Below are 23,770 nucleotides of genomic sequence, written 5' to 3' on the forward strand. Positions count from 1 at the left end.
TAGTGATGCCAGCCAGAGATGGGCAGTAGGTTTTGGTATCAGTTGTAGGGATGTGCGAAACGTTTTGGATACAAAATGTTTTGTACCCAAAACAGCCTGTTTTGTGTGTTTTGTAGACAAAACAAAACACCCATTTTCCAGATCCAAAAGTTTTGTATACAAAACAAAACGTCCCTGTTTCGGCTACAAAACGTTTTGTTGTTTCGGACCTCCATTTTGTGGTGATCTCTGAGTCAGTCTCCATTTTGTGTTTGACATCTCTTTGAATTTCCCACCCTTCCAGCCTTCTGATCAGTGACCTAAATCATGGGCTGACCTGCTGACAATTCCCTCCTTGTTCCCCATTGGCTCTTTTGCTTCTTCCCACTCTTTACTGACCCCACATTGGCCAGCGGAAGGGTTGCTAACCCATGGGGTGCTGGGTTCTTCTGTTTCTGTGGTGTTCTGAGTGTAGATTCTCTGGTAGCATATGAGAGTGGATTCTTGTTTTTCACTGAAAATCTCATATGCTACCAGAGAATCTACAATGAACACCTCAGAAACAACAAAGCCCAGTACCCCACGGGCTTGTGGGTGTGGGGGTGGTTGGCACCTTATGTGCACTACACAACCCCTCGCTCTGGGCAACCCCAGTGCCCCCCCAAGTGGAATTATGGGGCTGCTGAAACCTCCATTATTCCCCATGGGAGAAATCTTAAAGACACATAAACTTCAACAAATCACAAAAGATCAGCCCTTTGCCCAATTCCTTTGAAATAATTCTGGAAGTTTCCTTGCCCCCATTGGGCACTACCACCCACCACACTCTGCTCTGGGTCATCCCTTTCCCCTTGACTTGAAGCGATACATTTGCTGGAATCCTCATTATTCCCTATGGAAAAATTCTTAAAGATGTGTAAACTTAAATAAAATTCACCAAAAAAATCAGCCCTTTGCCTAATTCCTTTGAAATTTGGGTGGTAGCTTCCACCCATTGGACACTACCACCACCACCCACTCTTTTTGCCCTGGGACCCTTTTTAAAAATCCATATTGATTCGGATTTGGATTCGGAAAATTTGGGTACAAAACAAAACAGGGCTGATTCAGATTCAGAAAATTTGTGTACAAAACAAAACGGGGATGTTTCGATTCGGATACAAATCGAAACAAGAAAATTCCAAAATGCACACCCCTAATCAGTTGGTCACTCTTGCATGCATGCACTCACTCTTCTCCAGCAACAGACTTGTGTGTGCTGCCTGCTCCTGAAATGGAGGAGACACAATACACACATTTGCTGAATGAGACAGACTAGCCAGCGATTCTGGGGTGCCAGCTAGAGAGCAGTGCTGAATGATGCTGAGAAGAAGAGAGGTAGTGATCACAGCACTGGTAGTGAATTGCGTGGCTGGGGTCATGGCTAGTGATGTGAGGGTGGGGCAGCCTCAGGACCCAACTGACACAAGTGATGCTTGGTGGCTTCAGGTGGCAGCCACCTTAAGGTGGCACTGTGGACAGCAGTTCCAGAATCTGTCTTTGATTACCAGAACAACTCCCTTTGTAAAAAAAAAAAAAAGGGGGGGGTCTTTACCTTCAAAATCACCTTGTGTTGGGAAAGATATCCCTGAAAGGTGACAATAAATGGATCATCAGAGAAGTCCTGGTGACCAAAAGAATATTTTTACATTAGATCAACCTCCCAAAGGGCACAAAAGGAAGGGCACACGCTAGAGCTGGCAACCAGAAAAAAGAAACCTAGAACAGATGGAATACCATGGAAACACTGACAAATTGTTCACGCTAAGAACCTCAAAATTTGGAATTAGATTGCATTGCCCTCATTTTCCCTCTTCTCATCTCCTTTCCTTTAAAAGAAGATATTTATTTTTCTTTCCCCCCCCCCCCAGCATGTTTTCACACAGATATACACATAAAATCTACTGGGAATGGGAGCTGGGAGGATCATGTAGGGCCCTGGCACTTCTGGTAGAACCTATGTATTCTTTCTCCCATGCCATGTCCTGTAATAGTGCCTTTGTGAGAATCTTTTGAAAGGATTTAATTATGGCCTCATTCAGATGTCACAACAAACTATGAAACAAGAATACATCAGCATGAGCTTCAGAGACTTCCTCTTATCGTTTTGGACATACTTCAGTGTCCTATTGTGTTTGAAGACAGGGCAACCAATTAGTTCACAAACTCAGATCACAAACCAGGATCAAACAAATGCCTTAATATCTGTTGGAAATTCTCTGTGGTGAGAGAATCCCTTTCTCATTATAGCAGAGTGCACAGAGGCACAACACACAGCGGATTTAGTTAGGCATGCGTATGTGCTGAGAGTAAAGTAACTTGGAGCCAATTCATAGTTTCAAATTAATATAAAAGGCATTTATTAAGGAACTCCATTCTAGATAGGAAAGTGAGGATTTAGGATCTCTAATCTAACTATCTAACTGGATGTAGATGGATTCCTCATCCTCTCTGCACATATGGTGCAGGGAGAGAAGCTTGCCATGTTGCAAGGTAGGCGGGCAGGTAAGAAGAGAAGGGAGAAGGAGGAAGGAAGTTTGAATCCCTGAGATTAGCAATCTACATTTCAAAGGGATAGCATCAGAGCAGTGGAGAAGTGATGACAAATGTCTTGACCCTCTAGCCCTCTGACTTACTAGTCTGTCCTCCACTGTCTGAGACAAGAGACAGCGCAAAGTCCTTTAACTTTCCAACATATTGCAATCTGTAAACTTACTGTAATTTGAACAAACCACAATTTGTCATATTACAACATAACAGAGAACCTGCAGTCCATTTTAATTTTCCTCCCCTGATGTGCAAAAGAGGTAGGAAAGGGATGGGGAGCATTTTAACTTGAGGCTCATTCTGGTGCATTCTCATTACAGCTAACCATGGCTTGTTGTTACATCTGAATGTGGCCGTTGTTTTTATTTATCTGTCATAGAGATAAAACCTCAGGTAATATTTCACAAATTACCTCCTGTTGTGATGTGTGTATGTGTGTGTACACATTTAGATTATATAGTATACGTATAGCATAACAATGAAGATTATGTTATGCAGGTCTGTGGAGCTGAAATACTGCAACAGTATGAGTATCTGATCACCTTTACTCTCTTTTGTATGTGTTTTCTATAAATAGCCTGGCATGAATTCGCAAATCCTCCTTTTATTATTTGTTTCCTACAGAAAATCTAATAAAAGGTTTTGAAAGAGTACAGAATGGGAACAGAATTATACTCAGTATGATGAAGAAATCAGATATCTCCAAGAAGAAAAAAGAGTCATGTAAATTAATGCCATACCTACAGGATGTAAATTAAAATTGCTATTGGAAGTGTTTTCATCTTTGTTTTATCTTCATTGATTTTGTTTCCTTTGGAAGGTGGCCTTCAGTAAATACTGTAACTCGAGGGATATTATGGACCTCTTCTGCATTGCAACTGGTTTACCAAGGTAAATATCTTCTCTGGTACAATTATATTATTCACATACGCTTCTGATGTTGAGGCTCTCATTTTTCTGTTTCCAATAGGCCCTTTTGTAATTATGGAGAAAATAGAAATATCAACATGAAATATTGAAAATGTGATGCAAGTATCTAACCAGAATGTTGAAACTGAAAAATAAATATATTATTAATTTAAGGTGCCTAATCTGTACTTTATAAATACAATATGGCACAGTATATGGCTACAATATGGCATAGTATATAGTATATACTAGGTATATACTATATACTTGTTTTTTTAAAAAATAGGATGATGTCATTGACATGATTTGTGAAAGCATGTTGACAATAATGCCCTTGTTTCAGTTTCTGAGAACAGAGCCAAGACCAGGACCATTTGGTGCCCACATGCATCATAGGGATGCAGCAAACATTAGAAGTTTATCAGCACAAGGACCCCTTATCTTTTGTTGATCCTTAAGACATTCCTGGATCCTGTCAATAATATGTACAGAAGTGGAATGGGATGCAATCCACCTCCACTAACATCAGTGGGACTTTCCCATTGACTTCACAGGGATGTGGAATGCACTGATAACTCTGAAGTATCTACCATATTGAAAAGCTGTGAAAATGAAGTGGCTTGTGTGACCATCTGGCTCTTGGGACAGTTATGTTGACAGCATGGCTCTGATCCCCATAGTACTCTAGTAACAGAATTCACAATCATTTCATCAGAACCTACACTAATATTGCTTTTGGAGAGTTGGGACACCTAGTTGTAAATGAGTCAGAGTTTATTTTTAAAAATTCCTTTATAAACATCGTGTAAAATATAAATAAATCTCATAATATTATTATAGAATCTGGCAGATAACTGCAGTATTATACATTATTACAAATCAAAGTGCTCAAGGCACGTGCTGTCCACATTTTCAACATGTAACCATCTCATTTAAGCTCCACCCCTTTTCGTTTAAAAAAAAAACAGTCACGTCCATGTGCTTCTTATTGATGCTGTACGTGTCTGCTCTCTTCCTACTAATGTTGGTCAGATAGTATTGCCAGCCTGTGTTATGGAACCCTTTGGCTGCATTCGCATGTAACGTGAAACCACAGATAAATGGGGCAGCGGTTTGAATTTGTGAATGTCTGAATGCATGCAACTGCAGTTTTGAAGCAAAAGCGACTTGCAGTTTGCCTTACCCAGCTCCAGTTTGGTTTGTAGTGAGTTCCACTGCCCCAATGTGAGGTTTTGCAGATACAGCATTATTTCTGAATGCAGACGCCGCCATAACCACAGTTGGCCCAGACCGCCCCGGCATAGTGCCCAGTCGATGTCTGTGGCACTTCTCACTGGCCAGCTCTTCGAGCAGTTGCCCCACCCCCGCCTCCCCCATCTTTGATCCAATAAAGCAGTTGCCCGGCAACAGGGATGCAAGCACATCCCATCCTAAGCTTCAAAGCCTGTCAAATAGGCAAGTCACAAGGGGCATGCCCTCTTCCCATTCTGTCCCTTGTTCCCCCCTGCTGGCAGTCAGGAGATAAAGGGGATGGGATGGCAAGACAGGCACTATGTGCTTAGCTCTCCAAAAATGAAGCAATAGAGATGTATGTTCACAAGCACATGCAGTCACAATGATAACAGGGCTACCCCATTAGATCGCTGGGACGGCAACATATGGCAGGTTGGTGATACCTGGGATCAGGTTTAAAGGGCAGCCCCAACCAGGAATTGTTGAATGGCTCTGTTCTGGTTTTTTGCACAATGATGTTGGAGAAGGGGGCCCAGCCCCTACTCTTTGGGGGAATGTGTGCGGTCTCTAGGCTTACTCATGAGAAGGGCTGGGCAGCAGAATAAGCATTGTCTCCAGTGATTCAACATACAGGTGAAACTCGGAAAATTAGAATATCGTGCAAAAGTCCATTAATTTCAGTAATGCAAATTAAAAGGTGAAACTGATATATGAGACAGACGCATTACATGCAAAGCGAGATAAGTCAAGCCTTAATTTGTTATAATTGTGATGATCATGGCGTACAGCTCATGAAAACCCCAAATCCACAATCTCAGAAAATTAGAATATTACATGGAACCAAGAAGACAAGGATTGAAGAATAAAACAATATCGGACCTCTGAAAAGTATACAGTGTACTGTGTTTGATTGGCCAGCAAACTCGCCTGACCTGACCCCATAGAGAATCTATGGGGCATTGCCAAGAGAAGGATGAGAGACATGAGACCAAACAATGCAGAATTGCTGAAGGCCGCTAATGAAGCATCCTGGTCTTCCATAACACCTCATCAGTGCCACAGGCTGATAGCATCCATGCCATGCCGCATTGAGGCAGTAACTGCTGCAAAAGGGGCCCAAACCAAGTACTGAATACATATGCATGCTTATACTTTTCAGAGGTCTGATATAACAGGAGTAACAGGAAAATAGTGCCCCTCAGCATCCACCCCACCCTGCCCATCCCGGCCAGAAATTATGCCCGTGCAAGACTGTTCTGTTGTGGGCCTCTTAGGAGGGTGGCGGTGCAATTGCTGTCAGAAGAAGGGCTTAAATGCCATTTAAAGGGATTTAAATGCCCTTTCCCTGCCAAGGGTGGGCAGACCATTCCAACAGGCATACTCGTGCTTGATACACCCACTTGAAGATTGTGGCCAATGGCTGCTGCCCTGGATACAGCGTGGTGCCTTGCCCACAGTCTGGTGATGAGAGCGCTATGGAGCTTGCTGGGATGTGGACTCGGCAGACCAGGGAGAGGAAGGGGCTCCCCTGCTCTGAATATGGAGGTTGCCAGACTGCAGTTGAATGAACATCTGTGACGCGATTCACGGTTAGAAAAGTTAACTGCGGGTCCTGCAACCTCCAGTTTCACGTTGCAGACTTTCACTCTGTTGCTCTAAAGCAGGCATCCCTAAACTTCGGCCCTCCAGATGTTGCTGAACTACAACTTCCAGCATACCCAGCCACAAAAAATTATGTCTAAGGATGCTGGGAGTTTTAGTTCAGCAACATCTGGAGGGCCGCAGTTTGGGGATGCCTGCTCTAAAGGGTCATTTAACTATTGAAGCTGTTTACAAACTGAAATGTAGTTTAAAAATACAGCCTCATAGTGGTCCAAAACTGATTCAGTCCTTTATTGCTTAACTTTGAGAGGTGCCGGAGCTCAAACAGCCTGGCAGCTGTAACTGCTGACCCACAAACCATTACTCCTGACCTAGATGTGCTTGTGCCGGCTACAGCAAGAGGAAGATAGTAAATGATCAGTCACACTCCTCCAAAGAGCCTGCATGTGCAAAGCAAAATAGTCATCATGTTCTCAAGCTCTGGCTGAAAGTAAATGCAGAAGCTAACTGTATTGTTCTAGCTGTGAAAGAGACCTGATAGGCATGCTATATGATTTCTTGCCTTGCATAAATACCAGTATGCATGAGAGGCTGAATCTACAGTATATCCCTGTCCTTGAACTGTACAGACCCCAATGGCCAATAGTGTGAGTCAAATCTACTGAAACCACACTGCATATGAAATTGGAGAACAGGACTCAAGGAACCTCCTTCTCTTTTTATGCTATATTTCCCTGTGTTTATCAACCTTGTCAGATAGGAACCAGGGCTTGCCTACAATGCAATGTATATACCCTTTGGCATTTTATAAATACATGCGTAATGAGGCACTCTCAGGAATGTTCCAGACAAGGTGCTAGCGGGGACTGGGAAATTGTCCTCCTATATCAGGAGATACTAAAGCAAATGCGGTAATATCAGTGCTGTTTGAGCACTGGTATAAAGATTTTGTAAGAGGCAATTGCCTAGAACCAACCAAGACTCCGGAAGCAAACTTACACGTGTTCAGTGATTGCAAATGCAGTGAGAGGGTAAAGAGCCTTAAATCTTTGTTTCAGAAGAAAACATAACAGCAACTTGCAAAGGAGAAAGCAGTTCTTGGGACAGAGGACTATACTCAAGGCCAGCTGCGAAGCCTCTGGGGGCCAGATAGGACTGCCAGTTACACATCCCTAAATATGGCACATATTTCATTTCCCCTGGAAGTGACCTTAAAAGAGCCCTTTTGCACATTAAATGAAGAAAGCAAAGACTTTTATAATCACAGAGAAGTATGAAGAAGTACAAGTCACTTGCACGTCCTCTTCTACAATCATCATGAGGAAGAGCTTACAATGGCAAAACACGGAGAAAAGATGTCACTATTTTTCATAAGTATTGAAGCAATAGTGTATAACTCTTTCAGAATTTTGAAAGGACATAATTAGGAATGGTGTGAGAATAATGGATTGCTGAGCCAAGTCTCAACACACTTTGTGGTGAAAACAACCTCTTCCTCAGGGGAAAATAGACATGAATGAAAATGAAAGACTTCTCTCCGACAAATGACTCTGATAGTTATTTGTTGGTGAGAAGTCTTTCATTTTGATTCATATTTATTTTCCCCTGAGGAAGAGACTGTTTTGGCCTTGAAGCGCATCAGGACTTTTATGACAGGAACAGTGTTGCATTGTCATGAGTACTTAACATGTGGCCTGGCAAACCTACATGGGAAGGAGATTGTTTGGTTTCTATACAACCTTGCATAAGACATCCCCAGGTGGTTTACAGAAATTAAAATACAACAAAATGCCATAAAAATAACATTAAAGCATTAAAATCAGATAAAACAATAAAACTAACACACACACACCACCAACCCATAAAAAGAGAAAGAATAGCAAAGAAACCTGGCAGCCCCTAAGGGGTAAAAACCTGAACAAATAAAAAGTTAGTTAGTTAGTTAGTTAGTTTGATTGAAACAGCCACAGATGTCAAGGAGTGGACACTCACTGGGAGAGCATTCCAGAGTTTGGGAGTACTAACAGAAGGCCCTGTCCTGAGTGCATGACAATTTTGCCTCTCTCAATGTTGGCACAGAGAGAAAAGCCCCCTCTGATGACCCTGTTGGGTGGGCAGAACCACTTGGTAGTAGGCAGTCCTTCAGGTATCCAGGGCTCAACCCATTTAGGGCTTTAAAGGTAATAGCTAGCACCTTGAATTGGATCTGGAAACAAATTGACAGCAAGTGCAGCTCTTTCAAATAATATGCTCCAAGATAGTGGTTCCAGAGAGAACCCTGGAAGCTGCATTCTACACCAACTGAAGTTGCTGGATATTCTTCAAGGGCAGCTCCATGTAAAGTGCGTTGAGGCAATCCATCCATGATGTGACTAAAGTATGAGTAACCGTGGCCAAATCTGCCTTCTCGAGAAAGGGACACAGCTGGCACACTAGCTGAAACTGTGCAAAGGCACCCCTGGCCACCGCCTCCATCTGAGCAACCAAAAGCAAAGCAGGATCCAGCAACACCCCCAACCTGCACACTTGCTCTTTCAAGGGGAGTACAACCCCATCCTGAGCTGGTTGAATCACCCTATCCCTTTTCTACTTTTCTACTGACCACCAGCACCAGTCTTTTCTACTGACCACCAGCACCAGTCTTGTCTGGAATTAACCTCAGTTTGATAGCCCACATCCAGCCCAGCACCACCTCCAGCCCGCCCAGTTCAGTACATCCACTGCTTCCCTAGGATCTGATGTCAGAGAAAGGTAGAGCTGAGTGTCATCTGCATACTGATGACTTCTCCCAGCAATTTCATGAAGATGTTAAACATGTAGATGTTATTATTAAATTAATTCAATAAATTTACCATTTAACCCAAATAGCTCTAGGTGGTTCACATAAATAAAAATAAAATATATAAGCCACTAAAACAATTAAAATTGAAAACAATTTAAATGTTCTCAGTGATATGAAGCCCCAAACTCTTGGATCCAACTTTCAGTAATGTCACATCACTGTGAAAATGTTAGAAATGTAGATAGATTCAAAGCCCAAAGCAGGAAGAATGATGATAATCTCTTTCAGTCTTACTATATATTCAGATGTGTCCCTCCATCACAGTGGATAGGCAAGAGTAGCTTTGTGTATGCTTCTTGCTTGCAGTAGTTCTCTGACCTCTAAGGCCTCTTTAAGCAATGTGTTCCAACAACTTCCCCATGCTGTGTGCACAACTATTTCAATGGTTTGTTTGTTTTCAAATTACAACATGACTACATTTTGTTTTCTTGGATCCCTGTTTATTCCCCCATAGTTTATGCCCATATAGTTGGATAAAGTACTGATCAGAATGGTAATGCTTTGTGGGCATATTGAGCTGTAAGATGTTGGCCAAAACTGCCAAGAAAAGGCCCTTCTTACGGGTGCCAACTAGAGAAGAAATATGAGAAATCTAAGTTATTGACTCCCCCAGCAGCCATTCTGCTTACCTGTCTCAGAGAGAGAGAAAAGACAGTGAGGTGCCCTCCGTTGCCCTGGATGGGAGTGGCTATCATTTGGTTCTTCTCTAAGGGGAGAGGTGGCTTAAGAGACTGGGGCATAGCCTGATCCCGTTAAATAAACATAGCTTTAAATGTTGTCTTTCAGAAATACCACCATTTCACTTTTCACAGCAGATGACTGCATGGTATCCATTGATCCAACCATGCCAGCAAACTCAGAAAGGTAGGTGTGCTGTCTTAAAACTAAGGCAAGAATGATACTCACCCACTTTATTTTTTGCATGCCTAGATATAAGAGAGTGTGGAATTGGAGACAGCAAAAATTACTCAGGTTATTACAGCTCTAATGGCCCTTTACTTGTTTATTTAAAAAACATACACATTGTTAAAGCATGTGTCGTTATCTGGGGTCAATATTAAAATGTCTTCCTGTTCCATCACTTTCCTCCAGGGGCTTTCAGTTCCTCATAGCTTTAGTCTTCTACTAGAAGAAGCAAACTAAAGCATTATTCCACACAGAGACATTTTTGGAGGTGTGTATTCATTAATGCATGGCCTAAGGCTCTTCTTTCCCCAAAGCTCCTTGCAATTTCCCCAGATCTCATTCTAGTCTGCTTTGGTCTTGTTATTTTTCCCCACCACAGCTGTTCATGCTCCAAATCATGGTTTTCTTCATTGCTCTCTTCCCAGTCTAATCCTTGGGGTACCAGACACGGAACGTGTTGCTGTGCTCAATGAATGGCTGCAGGATGGTCTGTTTTGTCAGCCCTGCTTGAATGTAGCCAAGACCTTTTAAGTATCAATTTGGAGGGGGCTGCAGTGACGAGAGATGTGTGTTCTTTTCCCTGGCTAGGTGCCGAGCACAACTAGTTCCATAACCAAACCTTCCTTCTATGTTTTATTTCCATCATTGTGTGGTGGGGGGGGGGGACCAACAACAACAGGCTGTGATTGTTCTTCTTTTGTTTCTTGCAGTACACCATACAAAGTAATACCTGTGGCAACTCAGCAACAAATAGGTAAACTTTATTTTAGCCAGAATTTACCTTATCACATTTCTCCAAGTCTATGAATCTGTATTTAAATGAACTGCTGAATAATATTTCACCTAGAGCGGATTTAATCCAGAGAGAATTGGGTGCATTTAAACCAGCAGAATAAAAGTCCCCGCTGTGCATTCAAATCCCATTGATTTCAGTGACCTGAGAGTCAAACCATGCCTCTGAGTAACAGTTGCAAGGGAGTAACAGCAGGAGAGAGGGCATGTCCTCAACTCCTGCCTGTAGGCTTCCAGTGGCATCTGGTGGGCCACTGTGTGAAATAGGATGCTGGACTAGATGGGTCTGCAGGGAACAGGGCTGTTCTTATGTTCTTATGTAAACTACATGTTACTTAACTGCATGCTTTGCAAGCACATGGCTTTATTTTCTCTTTCATATTCATGGTCATCAAATTGCCGCTGACCCCACCCACCCACCCACCTCCCGCCCATGGTTCAAGACCATGGTGAGGGGGAGAGAGGCTTTAATCATAATATTTTTATTTTTTTTTATTTATTTTTGCATTTTTATACCGCCTTTCGTTAAAATATAGCCCCAAGGCGGTTTACAAAAGTTAAAAACATACAATAAAAACACAATAAAAACAACATGCTAAGAGTATAAAAACATATAAAAACAGGCATAAAACAATACAAGAAATAAAAACACCCAGAAGCAGCAGTAAAAACGATTATGTAAAAGCCTGGGTAAAAAGCCAAGTCTTTACAAGCTTTCTAAAAGCCATGATGGAGTCCGAGGAGCGAATGACCACTGGGAGAGCATTCCAGAGTCTGGGGGCAGCAACAGAGAAGGCCCTGTCCCGAGTGCACGACAGCCGGGCCTCTCTCATTGTCGGCACCCGGAGCAGGGCCCCCTCAGATGTCCTCGTCAAGCGGGCAGCAACCCTTGGGAGCAGGCGGTCCCTCAAATACCCTGGGCCCAAACCGTTTAGGGCTTTAAAGGTCAAAACCAGCACCTTGAATTGGACCCGGAAACGAACCGGTAGCCAGTGCAGTTCTTTCAAAATGGGGGTGATATGTTCCCAACGGGCAGCTCTGGATAACACCCTCGCTGCCGCGTTTTGCACTAGCTGCAGTTTCCGGATATTCTTCAAGGGCAGCCCCACGTAGAGCGCGTTACAGTAATCCAGCCGCGACGTGACTAAGGCGTGGGTAACTGTGGCCAGATCTGCCTTCTCGAGAAAGGGACGCAGCTGGCGCACCAGCCGAAGCCGTGCAAAGGCACCCCTGGCCACCGCCTCCACCTGAGCTTCCAAAAGCAGAGCCGGGTCCAGTAGTACCCCCAAGCTGCGTACTTGTTCCTTCAAGGGGAGTGCAACCCCATCCAGAACTGGTAAAATCTCCACATCCCGATTGGCTCTCCTACTGACCAACAGCACCTCCGTCTTATCCGGATTCAATTTCAGTTTGTTAGCCCACATCCAACCCATCACGGCCTCCAGTCCCCGGTTCAGGACATCCACCGCCTCCCTAGGATCAGATGACAAGGAGAGATAGAGCTGAGTGTCATCCGCATATTGCTGACAACTCAGTCCAAATCCCCGGATGACCTCTCCCAGCGGCTTCATGTAGATGTTAAACAGCATGGGGGACAAGACCGAACCCTGCGGGACCCCACAGGCCAACGGCCACGGGGCCGAGCAGTAGTCCCCCAGCACCACCTTCTGGACCCTCCCCTCAAGAAAGGACCGGAACCACTGCAACGCAGTGCCTCCGATTCCCATACTCGAGAGGCGGCCCAGAAGGATACCATGGTCGATGGTATCGAACGCCGCCGAGAGGTCCAGCAGAACCAACAGGGACGCACTTCCCCTGTCTAGTTCCCGGCGTAGGTCATCCACTAGAGCGACCAAGGCAGTCTCAGTCCCATACCCGGGGCGGAAGCCAGATTGAAAAGGGTCCAGATAATCCGTATCATCCAAGACCCTCTGCAGCTGGGACGCCACCACACGCTCCATCACCTTGCCCAAAAAGGGCAGGTTAGACACAGGTCTATAGTTGTCCAGGCTGGAGGGATCAAGGGAGGGCTTTTTTAATAAAGGTCTTACCACCGCCTCCTTAAGGCACGATGGCATCCTGCCCTCCCTTAATGAAGCATTAACCATCACCTCCAGCCATCTACCTGTCCCCTCCCTGGCAGCTTTTATTAGCCATGAAGGGCAAGGGTCAAGAGCGCACGAAGTCGCCCGCACACTGCCCAGGATCTTGTCCACATCCTCAGGCCGCACCAACCGAAAAGAATCCAACACAACGGGACCAGATGGTACCAAAGGCACGTCTGCCGGAACTGCCAAAACTCTGGAGTCCAGGTCAGCACGGATGCAAGCGACTTTATCTGCAAAATGACAGGCAAACCGATCACAAAGAGCTGTAGATGGCTCCTCCCCCATTGTCCGGGGGGATGTGTGGAGCAATGTTTTCACCACACGAAACAGCTCTGTTTGCCTGCACTGAGCAGACGCAATGGAGGCGGAGAAAAAACGTTTCTTCGCCGCCCCCACCGCCACGGCGTAGTCCCTAAAATGGGTTCTAGCCCGTGTTCGATCGGATTCGTGACGACTCTTCCTCCAGCGTCGCTCCAGCCGTCGTCCGAGTTGCTTCATCGCCCTAAGCTCCGAGGAAAACCAAGGAGCGGAACGGGCTCCACTAAGCCGGAGAGGGCGCTTGGGGGCAACCGTGTCAACAGCCCGGGCCACCTCTCCATTCCAGAGATCAACCAAGGCGTCGACAGGGTCACCAGCTCTGGACACTGGAAACTCCCCGAGGGCCGTCTGGAATCCAAGCGGATCCATAAGCCTCCGGGGGCGGACCATCTTAATCGGCCCACCACCCCTGCAGAGGGCAGACGGAGCAGTCAGACTAAACCCTACCAGGTGATGATCTGTCCATGACAAGGGAGTGGTCTCAAATTCCCCCACCTCCAGATCATTTATTTCCCGGTCGGCAAAAACCAGATCCAGAGTGTGTCCCGCCACGTGGGTAGGGCCCGATACCAATTGAGACAGGCCCATGGTTGCCATGGAGGCCATGAAATCCTGAGCCGCACCCACTAGGGGGGCCTCAGCGTGGACATTGAAATCCCCCAAAACAATAAGCCTGGAGGAACCCAAGGCCACCTCCGAGACCACCCCCGCCAGCTCAGGTAGGGAGACTGAAGTGCAGCGGGGTGGTCGGTACACCAGCAGAATCCCCAGCCTATCTCGGAGGCCCACCCTCAAGGACAAACACTCGAAATTCTGAGATGGCCTGACCAGGCACCTGGAAACGGGGAGGGTCTCTCGAAAGATGACTGCAACGCCTCCTCCCCGACCCTCGAGGCGGGGCTGCTGCACGATCTGGAAACCTGGAGGACAAAGCTGAGAGAGACTGACCCCGCCCAGCGCATCCAACCAGGTCTCCGTCACACATACCAGGTCAGCACACTCATCCACAATCAGATCGTGGATGAGAGATGTTTTTGCGTTAACTGACCTGGCATTCAGCAGCAGCACCCTAATCCTCGAAGGAGTGTTCCCAGAGCTCCCTAGGGTCAGAGGGTTGGGAGAAGGGCCGGAAAAAGGAACAGGCCTCAATTGCCTGGACCATTTTCCCCTGTAACGGCCTGCCCAACTCCCACCGCCATACCTCCCTCTGCCCGCTACCTGTGATATTGCCGCCCCCGCTCCAGACCCACTTTTTTGCTCCCCCAGACATATCTCCCCAGACTAACCCAACACGGCTTCTTGGCTTAATCTTCCCATATCTTCCCATTGTAGTCTCTACTCCGATTTCCCAAGTGGAAAAAGCCTTCCATTGGCACCAATAACAGCTCCCCACACCCCCTCGCTGTAGGCAAAGAGCAACTGTGAGGGCCCCACTCCAGATCATGACTATGTGGGGGGTCAAAGTCCCCTTTCCTCCCTGGGGTCTCGATATGTGGGAGGCCCAATTCAGCTGCTTTTTAACATTTTTTAAAGTACACACTTGCAAAGAACCTGTAGTTTGATTCCGAGATGTCCTTTGATATTATATTTGCACAGCTAGAACAATGTTTCCATGTATTGTTAGCATGTTTTAAAGGCCTACAGCCACAAGGTGAGAAAGAGCCCTGTGACTGGCCCATGCCTCTTTAAACATGAGCAGCACCATGAGATGAGTCCAGGTAAAGCAAATGGCACAGCAGTGATGTCACCCATGAAAGGCATCTCAGGGCCAAGTAAATTGCACTTAGGTCCCATCAAATTTTAATGGTCAGCACTGAGAGGTTTCAGTGGGACTCCAGCACAGCTCACTACACGGGAACCTTTATTTCTGAGCTTGGATACAAAAATACTTAAGTTGAAGTGGCAAAATACACAGAGAGAGGCACTGGTTGTGAATGATGCACACATATTTAAATGGCTATGTTTCCCCACAATGAACACAGAACGGTGGTCCAACCCTTTCCCCATGGACTAATTCAGGGTTTCTTAACCTTGGGCCCCCAGATGTTGTTGGACTACAACTCCCAGAAACCCCAGACATGGCCTTTGTGGATGGGGATTCTGGGAGTTGTAGTCCAACAACATCTAGGGGCCCAAGGTTAAGAAACCCTGGACTAATTTGTTTTATTTGTTTGTTTGTTTGTTTATTTGACATATTTCTATACCACCCAAAACGCACGTCTCTGAGTGGTTTACAACAAGCAAACAAACAAAAAGTTAAAATATTCATTAAAATAAATAACAAAAAAATTAATTGTTAAAACAAAACAAATGACATAGTAAAAGATAAAACATTACAACAATTTAAATTTTAAAACAACGTTTTAAAGCAAAGTTAAAACTGTTAAAACAATATTTAATTAAAAGCCTGGGTGAATAGGTGCGTCCTTAAAGACTTTTTAAAAGTTATCAGAGATGGGGAAGCTCTTATTTTAGCAGGGAGTGTGTTCCAAAGCTTTGGGGCAGCAGCGGAGAAGGCTCATCCCCGAGTAGCCACCAGATGAGCTGCTGGCAACTGCAGACAGACCTCTCCTCATTATCTCAAAGGGTGGTGGGGTTCATAACGAGTCTTTCTCCACTTTCACTACAGTCATCTACCTCGCCGCTTCAGCCCCCATAGTTCTTCCGTATACCAAGGGGTCAATTTTGAAGCGGGTTGGAGAGGATGCTTAGGAGCGATGATGTCTACTGCCCCAGTGAGTTTGCTCTTCCAGTTTTCCACCAGGTCATCAACAGGATCGCTGGCAGAGCCAACACTAAATCCCTCCAAGTCTTCTTGAAATCCTATTGGATCTAATAACCTTCTCAGGCGGACCATCCTTATAGGTCCCTCGCCCCTGTGAAGATGGGAAGTGATTGTGAGTCCAACCTTAACCAGATAGTGCTCTGTCCATGACAATGGGGAAATCACAGGATACTCCACCCATGGAACACCACCCTGATCAGAGTGAAAGACCAGATCATGCATGTGACCTGCAATGTGCATCGGTCTCGAGACCACTTGGGATAGGCCCATAGTTGTCATGGCCTCTATGAACTCCTGAACTGCCCTGGACAATATGGTCCCGAAATGAACATTGAAGTCCTCCACCATCACAAGCCTGAGGGACTCCAACACCAAGCCCGAGACCAAGTCCATCAGCTCAGTTAGGGACTCTGTTGAGCTGCAGTATGTTCGGTACACCAACAGAAGTCCCAGTCTATCCCTGCTCCCCAAACTTAAGTACACACATTTGATATGGTGCAACACCTCAACAGGGATTGTAGTAAGGGAGATATTGTTCTTATAGACCACAGCCACTCCACCTCTCCGCCCTCGATCCCTCACCTGCTCCTCAACAGAGTACCCTGGAGGAAGAAGCTGGGACCACACTGGGCCCCCAGCCTCCCACAGCCAGGTCTCTATAATTCATACCAGGTCGGCACCTTCATCCAAAATCAAGTCATGGATGGTTTCTGATTTGTTCTGGACCGACCTGTCATTACAGAGGAGCAAGGTAAGGTTCCAAGGGTGCTCGGCCCGAAACAGCCCATTTCAAGTACAAAATGTTTTGTACCTGAAACGTTTTGCACATCCCTAGTTGGCACTGCTCCCTAAGTTCAAAGAGCTGGCAGGACAGCCGGAAGGGGAAACAGCTATTAGATTTCCCATTCCCATTCCCCTGTAATGATCCACTGACCTACCAACATTACTTCTTCTGTTCGCCAACACCACCGGAATTGTTGTTCATTGCACAGAAACCCAGCTATTTAAATACTCCTAGCAACCTGCCTGGAGAGCAGGAGGCTGTTGGTTTGAATCCCCACTGGTGTGTTTCCCTTTCCTATATCAGGCAGCAGCAATATAGGAAGGTGCTGGAAGGTATCATCTCATACTGTGTGGGAGATGGCAATGGTAAACCCCTCCTGTATTCTACCAAAGGTTGAATACACATGGACCACATGGCTCTGTGGTCGCCAGGAGTCGACACCGACTCGATGGCACAACCTTTCCTTTCCCCTATGCCATTCTCAGTTCATAGTCCTGCATATGTATTAACCACTTAAACCTGCATATTACTTGTACCAAATGGAAAGCATTTTCTTAGATACATCTCTTTGGCACATCAAATAAACTGCAAAATTTCAGAACTACTAATCCAATTAAGTCTGTGTAACTGCTCCTGTGCTCTGTCTTAAGATTGTTATGAATTGCAGACTTCTGGGCTATTATACCATTCCTGGCTTCCACTGCCCTTTTTGCTTTGCCATTTAGTGTGATAAAATCACTATTCAGACATATGTTATACACATGTACATGCTTTTGTGTGAATGACTTCACATGCATCCATTCTAAAAGGGAACCTGGTACCGGCCCGCTCAAGTGAATAAATGTGAATAAATGTGTACAAGATGTGAATAAATGTATGTGTGTACAGATTTGTATACAGTACAGAATGTATCTTTGCAGATGTGTGTATAGATAGCATGATGACCTATGACTTCTGCAGGAAAAGAAAGGCATTTCAACTGTAGAAGAAATAATTATGTTTCATGGGAGAAAAAGTAGGTGGAAAAGAAACATGTACAAGAAGACAGAAAATTTGCCAACTATAAAGATTTTGGAATGACATTTGAAAAGCATGAAATTTGATCAGAACTTTTAAAGGTTTTTTTTAAAGAAGTGAAATTATGTTTTATTAGAGAATGTTTAACATATGGTTTACAAAAGCAATAGTGAATAGAGTTTCCCGATAAAACACGGCCGCGTACTGACGAATGTGTGGTTGCAAAGGTAGAGAGAATATAGCACTGTCCAGAGAATGTTAGGTGTACTTAAGACCCATTGAAATAAATTGGACAAATAAGTCACAGTTAAGGCTGTGTTAATCATGGTGATCCTGGTTAAAGAGTCAACAAAGATTGCTGATCCCAGCAGAGCTGGTTGTGAGAACTAGGGATGTGCACAAATCAATTTTTTTGATTCAATTTGTGCCCAAATCAAATCACCTCTGATTTGTTTTGTGTCCAAATCTACCCTCCCAAATAACCCCCAGATTCAATTTGTATTTGATTCAATTTGATTCAGATCAATTCAGACCACTTAACAAGGTTCTAGGGGCACCAAATTTGGGAGGTGGGTAGGACCCCATGGGTGCCACCTACCAACCAGATCTCAAGGCAGTGGGCCATGTGGTTGATGTGTAATGATATATTTTTATTTTTTACTGATGTTCTATATTTCCACCATAGGAAATAATGGGGATTCAGAGTTGCCTTATTTTAACCCTAACACGGATCTCCAATTTTCCTTAAAAACAACAACAACAACAACCAAAAAACTAAGCTCTAGCCCTTGTAGAAGTGGAGTGAGGGAGCAAAATGTGCGGCCATTATTTATCAAGTGTTTGGATTCTTTGGTGTTTAATAACATTTCCTTATAATGAATGCCTATGAGGATTCATTGCACACCTTCATTTCTTCTGTTCACTTTGACTGTCATTGGACTGTGCCAACTGTCAACTGCCATGTGCCAAATACACACACACCACCTACAAGGCAGTGGGGTACTCATTTTAGTTTTTAGGAATATTGAAGTGTTTAGATTTTTTGGTGTCTCATTACACACCTTCATTTCTTCTGTTCATTTTGACCCCACTTCTTTGCAGGTGGGGTTGGGGAATTAGTGGCATCCCATGTTCTAACTACCCCCCAACCCACAAGCCACTGGGTACTCAATTTATATTTTAGGAATTGTTGAGGTGTTTAGACTCTTTGGTGTGTAATGAATCCTCATAGGGATTCATTATGAGGAAAGGTTATTAGACACCAAAGAGCCTAAACACTTGAAAAAATTCCTAGAACATAAACTGAGTAGTACCCCACTGCTTTGCGGTCGGGATGGGGGTGTATATGTGTAGTTGGCACATGATAGTTGACAGTTGGCACTGTCCAAAAAACAGTCAAAATGAATAGAAGAAATGAAGGTGTGTAATGGATCCTCATAGGGATTCATTGAGGAAAAGTTATTATACACCAAAAAAGCCAAACATTTGAAAAATAGTGACCACACATTTTGCTCCTTAACTCCACTTCTACAAGGACTAGAGCTTAACCTTTTTTAAAAAAATGAAAGCTGGGAATCTTGGGGAATTAATGGGAGGGATCAAATTCTCAAATTGATTCGAATCAGGCATGATTCAATTTGGAGACGAATCTAGCCATTGGACCACAGGGGTGATTTGTTTTGTCTCCAAATCACCCGAATCAGCAACATTTGGGTACAAATCGAGTTGTACCCAAATCGATTCACACATCCCTAGTGAGAACACAGATTTCGTGCTTAATCTTAGTCCAGCCACTCTGGTTAAACCACATTTAACCAGAATCTTGGTTATCTATCTTGGAAAAATACTGAAACTGTTCTGATGATCACCAGAAAGCGGGCAAAAGGGAGCCTAGCCCGCTTCCTGTTGATCGCCGGAACCTGGTACTCATCGGGCTTGCGGGTAAGCCTGGTGGTTCCAAGACAACTAGCCCGCCTAATTCCCCCTCCTTTTAAATGAGGTAAATGGAGTGAGCGCTCTGTTAACCTTGTTTTTCTGCTCGTGTGCCACTGCAGCATACGGCAACACATGTGTAGCCTCCCAGGCTCAGGGGTCCCCTCAGAATGTGAATATGCAAGACATCCTGGGACTTCCAGAGGCCAAGAGGCCATAGCCCCCACTGGCTCCGTGATGGAGCAGGTAATCGTGCAGGCAGCAGATCTGGCCACCCAGGGCTCCGCGGGTGATTGTCTGTGGGGAGTGTGGGCTAAACCACCGAAACCACCTCGAGGCACTTCACACTAATTGTGTGAAGTGCCTCACTGTTTAACCACAGTAGTTGGACCAGGATTGCCCAGGAAAACTGCATTCTCACAACCAGCTCTTCGGGGCTCAGCAATCCTAGTTAAAGTGTTGATTAGGATCACCATTTGTAAGAATGCAACCTAAATTATGTTACATTTTAACTTGGGTGGGAAAAGCACAACTAACTTTCTCTGGATTGGGGCCATTATATTGTACTTCTGCATCATCAGAGCATATTTCTGCCACTCGTGTTCTCATTCTTAAGGGCTGGACTTCGCTTTTCAACAGAAAGCTGAGGTTCTGAGGGTTTTGGCTGCGAAAGGGAAAGAAATCTACATTCCCAAGACTCATAATAAAATCATGAAATTTGACAGGCCTAAAGTAAAATAAAAAGAACAAATTAAGTGGATGAAGAAGACAACAAGATTTAGGGTTTCATAGGCAAAGTTGTCTTTTCATAGGCAGCTAAACTACACTACAGCTTTCCATAGAACCGCAAATGCAAAGGAAGAAAGCTGGCAAAGCTGAATTAAAATGGAAACAACACCAATGCTGGTGTGTGTTTTTCTTTTTTTTAAATTTAGTGCCAAACAGCAGCAAGGCTATTCTCACTAGCAAAGCCTTGTGATTTATGGACCTTTTGTTTTCTTTTATTTAGTGCTTGTAGCTACTCACTCGACTCCCCACTGCTCCAAGTGGAGGGAATGTTCCAGGAACAGCACTAAGTAGGTTTGGTTTCCTTTAGAAGAGAAGTCACTGGAAGCTTTACAGTGGCCGAATTCAGACGTAACACAAAACCAGAGCTTGGCGGACCCATGGTTTCAATTTTAAGCTGTAAATTGCACCGCAGACATTCGTCCCACTATGGTCCGCCAACCTCCGGTTCCAGGAGAGGGGAGCCCCTCCCTGATACTCGGCTGCCGAGACTAATCCCAGCAAGCTTCACAGCCAGACTGTGGGCAAAGAATCAGCACATCAGTGGAGCAGCCACAATCTCAAAGGGGGCATGCTGAGCGTGATGGTGCATTTTTGGAGCCATCTGTCCACCCTCGGCATGGAAAGGGCATTTAAATCCCTTTATATGCTGTGCCATGCCCATGCTTCTTCAGACAGTGATGGCACCGCTGCTCTCCTAAGAACCCTGCACTTAAATAGTCCCATACAAGCATGATTTCATGGGGGGCGGGATATTGGGAGGCACTATTTTCCCTGTTACTCAGGAAAGGGAAGGGAACATGAAGACTTCCTAGGAGAGGATATGTATTTAAGGGAGGGCAAAGGAGTGGGGGGGTCCTGTCCCACTGTGACCTAGGATGCTCTTGAGAGGGATCATCCCATCAAAGAAGTCCATGCAGAGCAAACCACTCTCCTGCTCAAGCTGGTGGGCTATCTCTCTCATGAGAGGGCCAGCCTACTGGGGAGGACCATGCCGCTGTAAACCCTAGGTCTCCCATCAGACTGCATGCTCACAAGTTCAGCTAACCCAACAATGGGGGTCCCACACAAGTGGGGCCCTCAACTCTCCATGGTAAAAGATAGAACAGAAGCGCTGCAACTGCCCCCTTCCCTGTGAAGCCTTGAATGCACCCAAGGGAGATTTTGACGCTCCATGTGTCAGAGGCTGGTCACATGCACAGACGGGGCTTAGGAGCACTGGGTGTGGGGACAGATCTTTACTCCCATTCAAAATTCCCAGTTTCAGTCGGGCGCTGCACTATATACAGATCTGCCAGCATGGGAAATCGTGGGAGAGGGGAGCCCCAGCTTCCAGCAGCCCCAGGAGAGTGGGGTCATTGTTTCAGGACACAAGCAAGGGTACGCATGCCCACAGGCTGGCAGGGGGCAAGCTTTGACAGCTACTTGGTGACAGTCGCTAAGACAGGGAGAGCAGCTGCTGAGCTTTCTTTCATACAGCAACCTGGATTAATATAGAGCCCCAATGAACTGATCCTCTCATGAGAGAGCGGTCCATGGGAGAAGGGGTTATTTTGTCATCACACATTATTAGAGATTTTGCTCAGCAATTCTCTCCCCTCCCCTCTGACAGCTTTTCTCATGAGTTGTGAGGGGTTTCCCCCATGGTCTGGCACTCTCTTGAGTGAGTGTGGTCCACCCAGAGTCAGCATCCATCAGCATCACATATGTGGAATCACTCCTCTGACTGGAGTAATGCCGACCCTGGTGACCAACCCTGCTCATGAGTAAGCCTGGGGACCACAAACCCTCAAGGGGAAGGGGCTGGGCCCCCCTTCCCCAACCTTTCTGTGGGGAAAAAATACAACTCTGCTGCTCAAGAATCCCTGGTTGGGCCTACCTTTTAAACTTGATCCTAGGCACACGCACACCCAGGTATTTGTTCCCCTCCTGGTGCTGTGATGGGGTGCCCTGCTTATGTTGCCACCTGGAATATTTGTGCCTGTGAACATATATCATTGTCATTTCATTCTTGGGGAGCAAAGCACTTAGTGCCCATCCTGTCATCCCATCCTCTTTCCCTCCTGCTTGCAGGTTGGGTGAGAAAGACCAGAGTAGGGAGAAGGAATGGTCCTGTGTGACTGTGCTGCTCAACAGGCTGACAAGGTTGGGATGGGACATGGTGGCATCCCTGTTGCCTGGCAACTCCATAGCTGGATAGGTGACAGGAGGGTGGGGCTGCTGCTTGGACAGGCAGCCAGTGCGTAGTGCATGGAGTGGCCACATTTCCGGGCAGGTCTGCGCTGCTATCTCTATGATTGCAGTTTGAAAATTGGCATAAAACCATTCTTATGGTGGTGTCCAGGATAGGACATAGCGCTTCGGTGGCCAAACCAGAGGTCTAGGCAGCGAACCTTTGTGCAAACCAAAGGTTCGAACTGGAGTTTGGCAAAGCAAACCACAGGTCGCTTTGGGCTCGAAACCTTGGTTTCATGTATTCGGACATAATGGAGTTCCAAGCTCTTCCCCGTTTAACTCTGGTTTCATGTTACATCTGAATTCGGCTAATATATGTGTAATATATTTTGTTTATTTACAAATATGCAAGCTCAACATCAGGTGGAGGCAAGCAACAGACACACTTCTACAAAGTCAGCAACAGATCACATCAGATTCTGAAAGGTGGATTGGTGGAAAGTGGGTAGACAGGACTTAAGTTCCCCCCCAGCCCAGATTAAAATGCAGGTGGAAGTGGGGTTATATCATTCTGCTTTCTTTCTTTCTTTCTTTTTTGCATTGCAGGAAAGTATGAGAATGAGAATACTGCCGCATTTTATTTCCAAATTCTACCCAGTGTAAAACTCGGTGGCATAACTACTTTTATGTATAGAGAGAAACATGTAACTCCAGGAAAGACTATTCAAATGCACTTGAATGCATCCAAGAGCAGGTTTTTGACCCATTGTTGTATTTTATCCAGTATTCTTTTGCAGTTTGTTTGTTTGTTTGTTTGTTTGTATCATTGTCCCAGGGGTGTATCCTGTAGAGAGTGTGGGGGAGGAGTCAGAAAGGGAAGGGGAGGGAAAGGAGAAGGGAAAAATGGAGTTGTTGCTGAATAAACCTTTAGATAAATCTACATAAGATTTCCATGTGCATATGAGGGAAGCAGCTATAAAACACCCATGCTGTAAACACCCCCCCCACACACACAC

General features: G+C 45.3%; 1 protein-coding gene and 1 long non-coding RNA gene across 6 annotated transcripts in view; one reads left to right on the forward strand and one right to left on the reverse strand.

Moving 5' to 3' along the window:
* Positions 1 to 23,770, forward strand: part of PDE9A (phosphodiesterase 9A) — a 123,158-nt gene that overhangs the window by 20,203 nt on the left and 79,185 nt on the right. For all 5 annotated transcript variants that reach the window (XR_008318929.1, XM_053306471.1, XM_053306469.1 and 2 more), the window contains exons 2-4: positions 3,386 to 3,456; positions 9,938 to 10,015; positions 10,768 to 10,811. Coding sequence is in view for 4 of the 5 variants with exons in the window: in XM_053306471.1 (XP_053162446.1) it covers positions 3,386 to 3,456; positions 9,938 to 10,015; positions 10,768 to 10,811 (193 nt within the window). In the remaining variant the exon portion in view is untranslated. The remainder of the gene's footprint in view (positions 1 to 3,385; positions 3,457 to 9,937; positions 10,016 to 10,767; positions 10,812 to 23,770) is intronic.
* The window catches only part of LOC128349711 (uncharacterized), a 122,769-nt gene continuing 102,152 nt past the window's right edge, over positions 3,154 to 23,770 (reverse strand). Inside the window, exon 5 of the long non-coding RNA XR_008318934.1 lies at positions 3,154 to 3,538. This is a non-coding gene — a long non-coding RNA (uncharacterized LOC128349711). The remainder of the gene's footprint in view (positions 3,539 to 23,770) is intronic.

Source organism: Hemicordylus capensis, chromosome 3, assembly GCF_027244095.1.
Source record: "Hemicordylus capensis ecotype Gifberg chromosome 3, rHemCap1.1.pri, whole genome shotgun sequence".
Classification (NCBI taxonomy): domain Eukaryota; kingdom Metazoa; phylum Chordata; class Lepidosauria; order Squamata; family Cordylidae; genus Hemicordylus; species Hemicordylus capensis.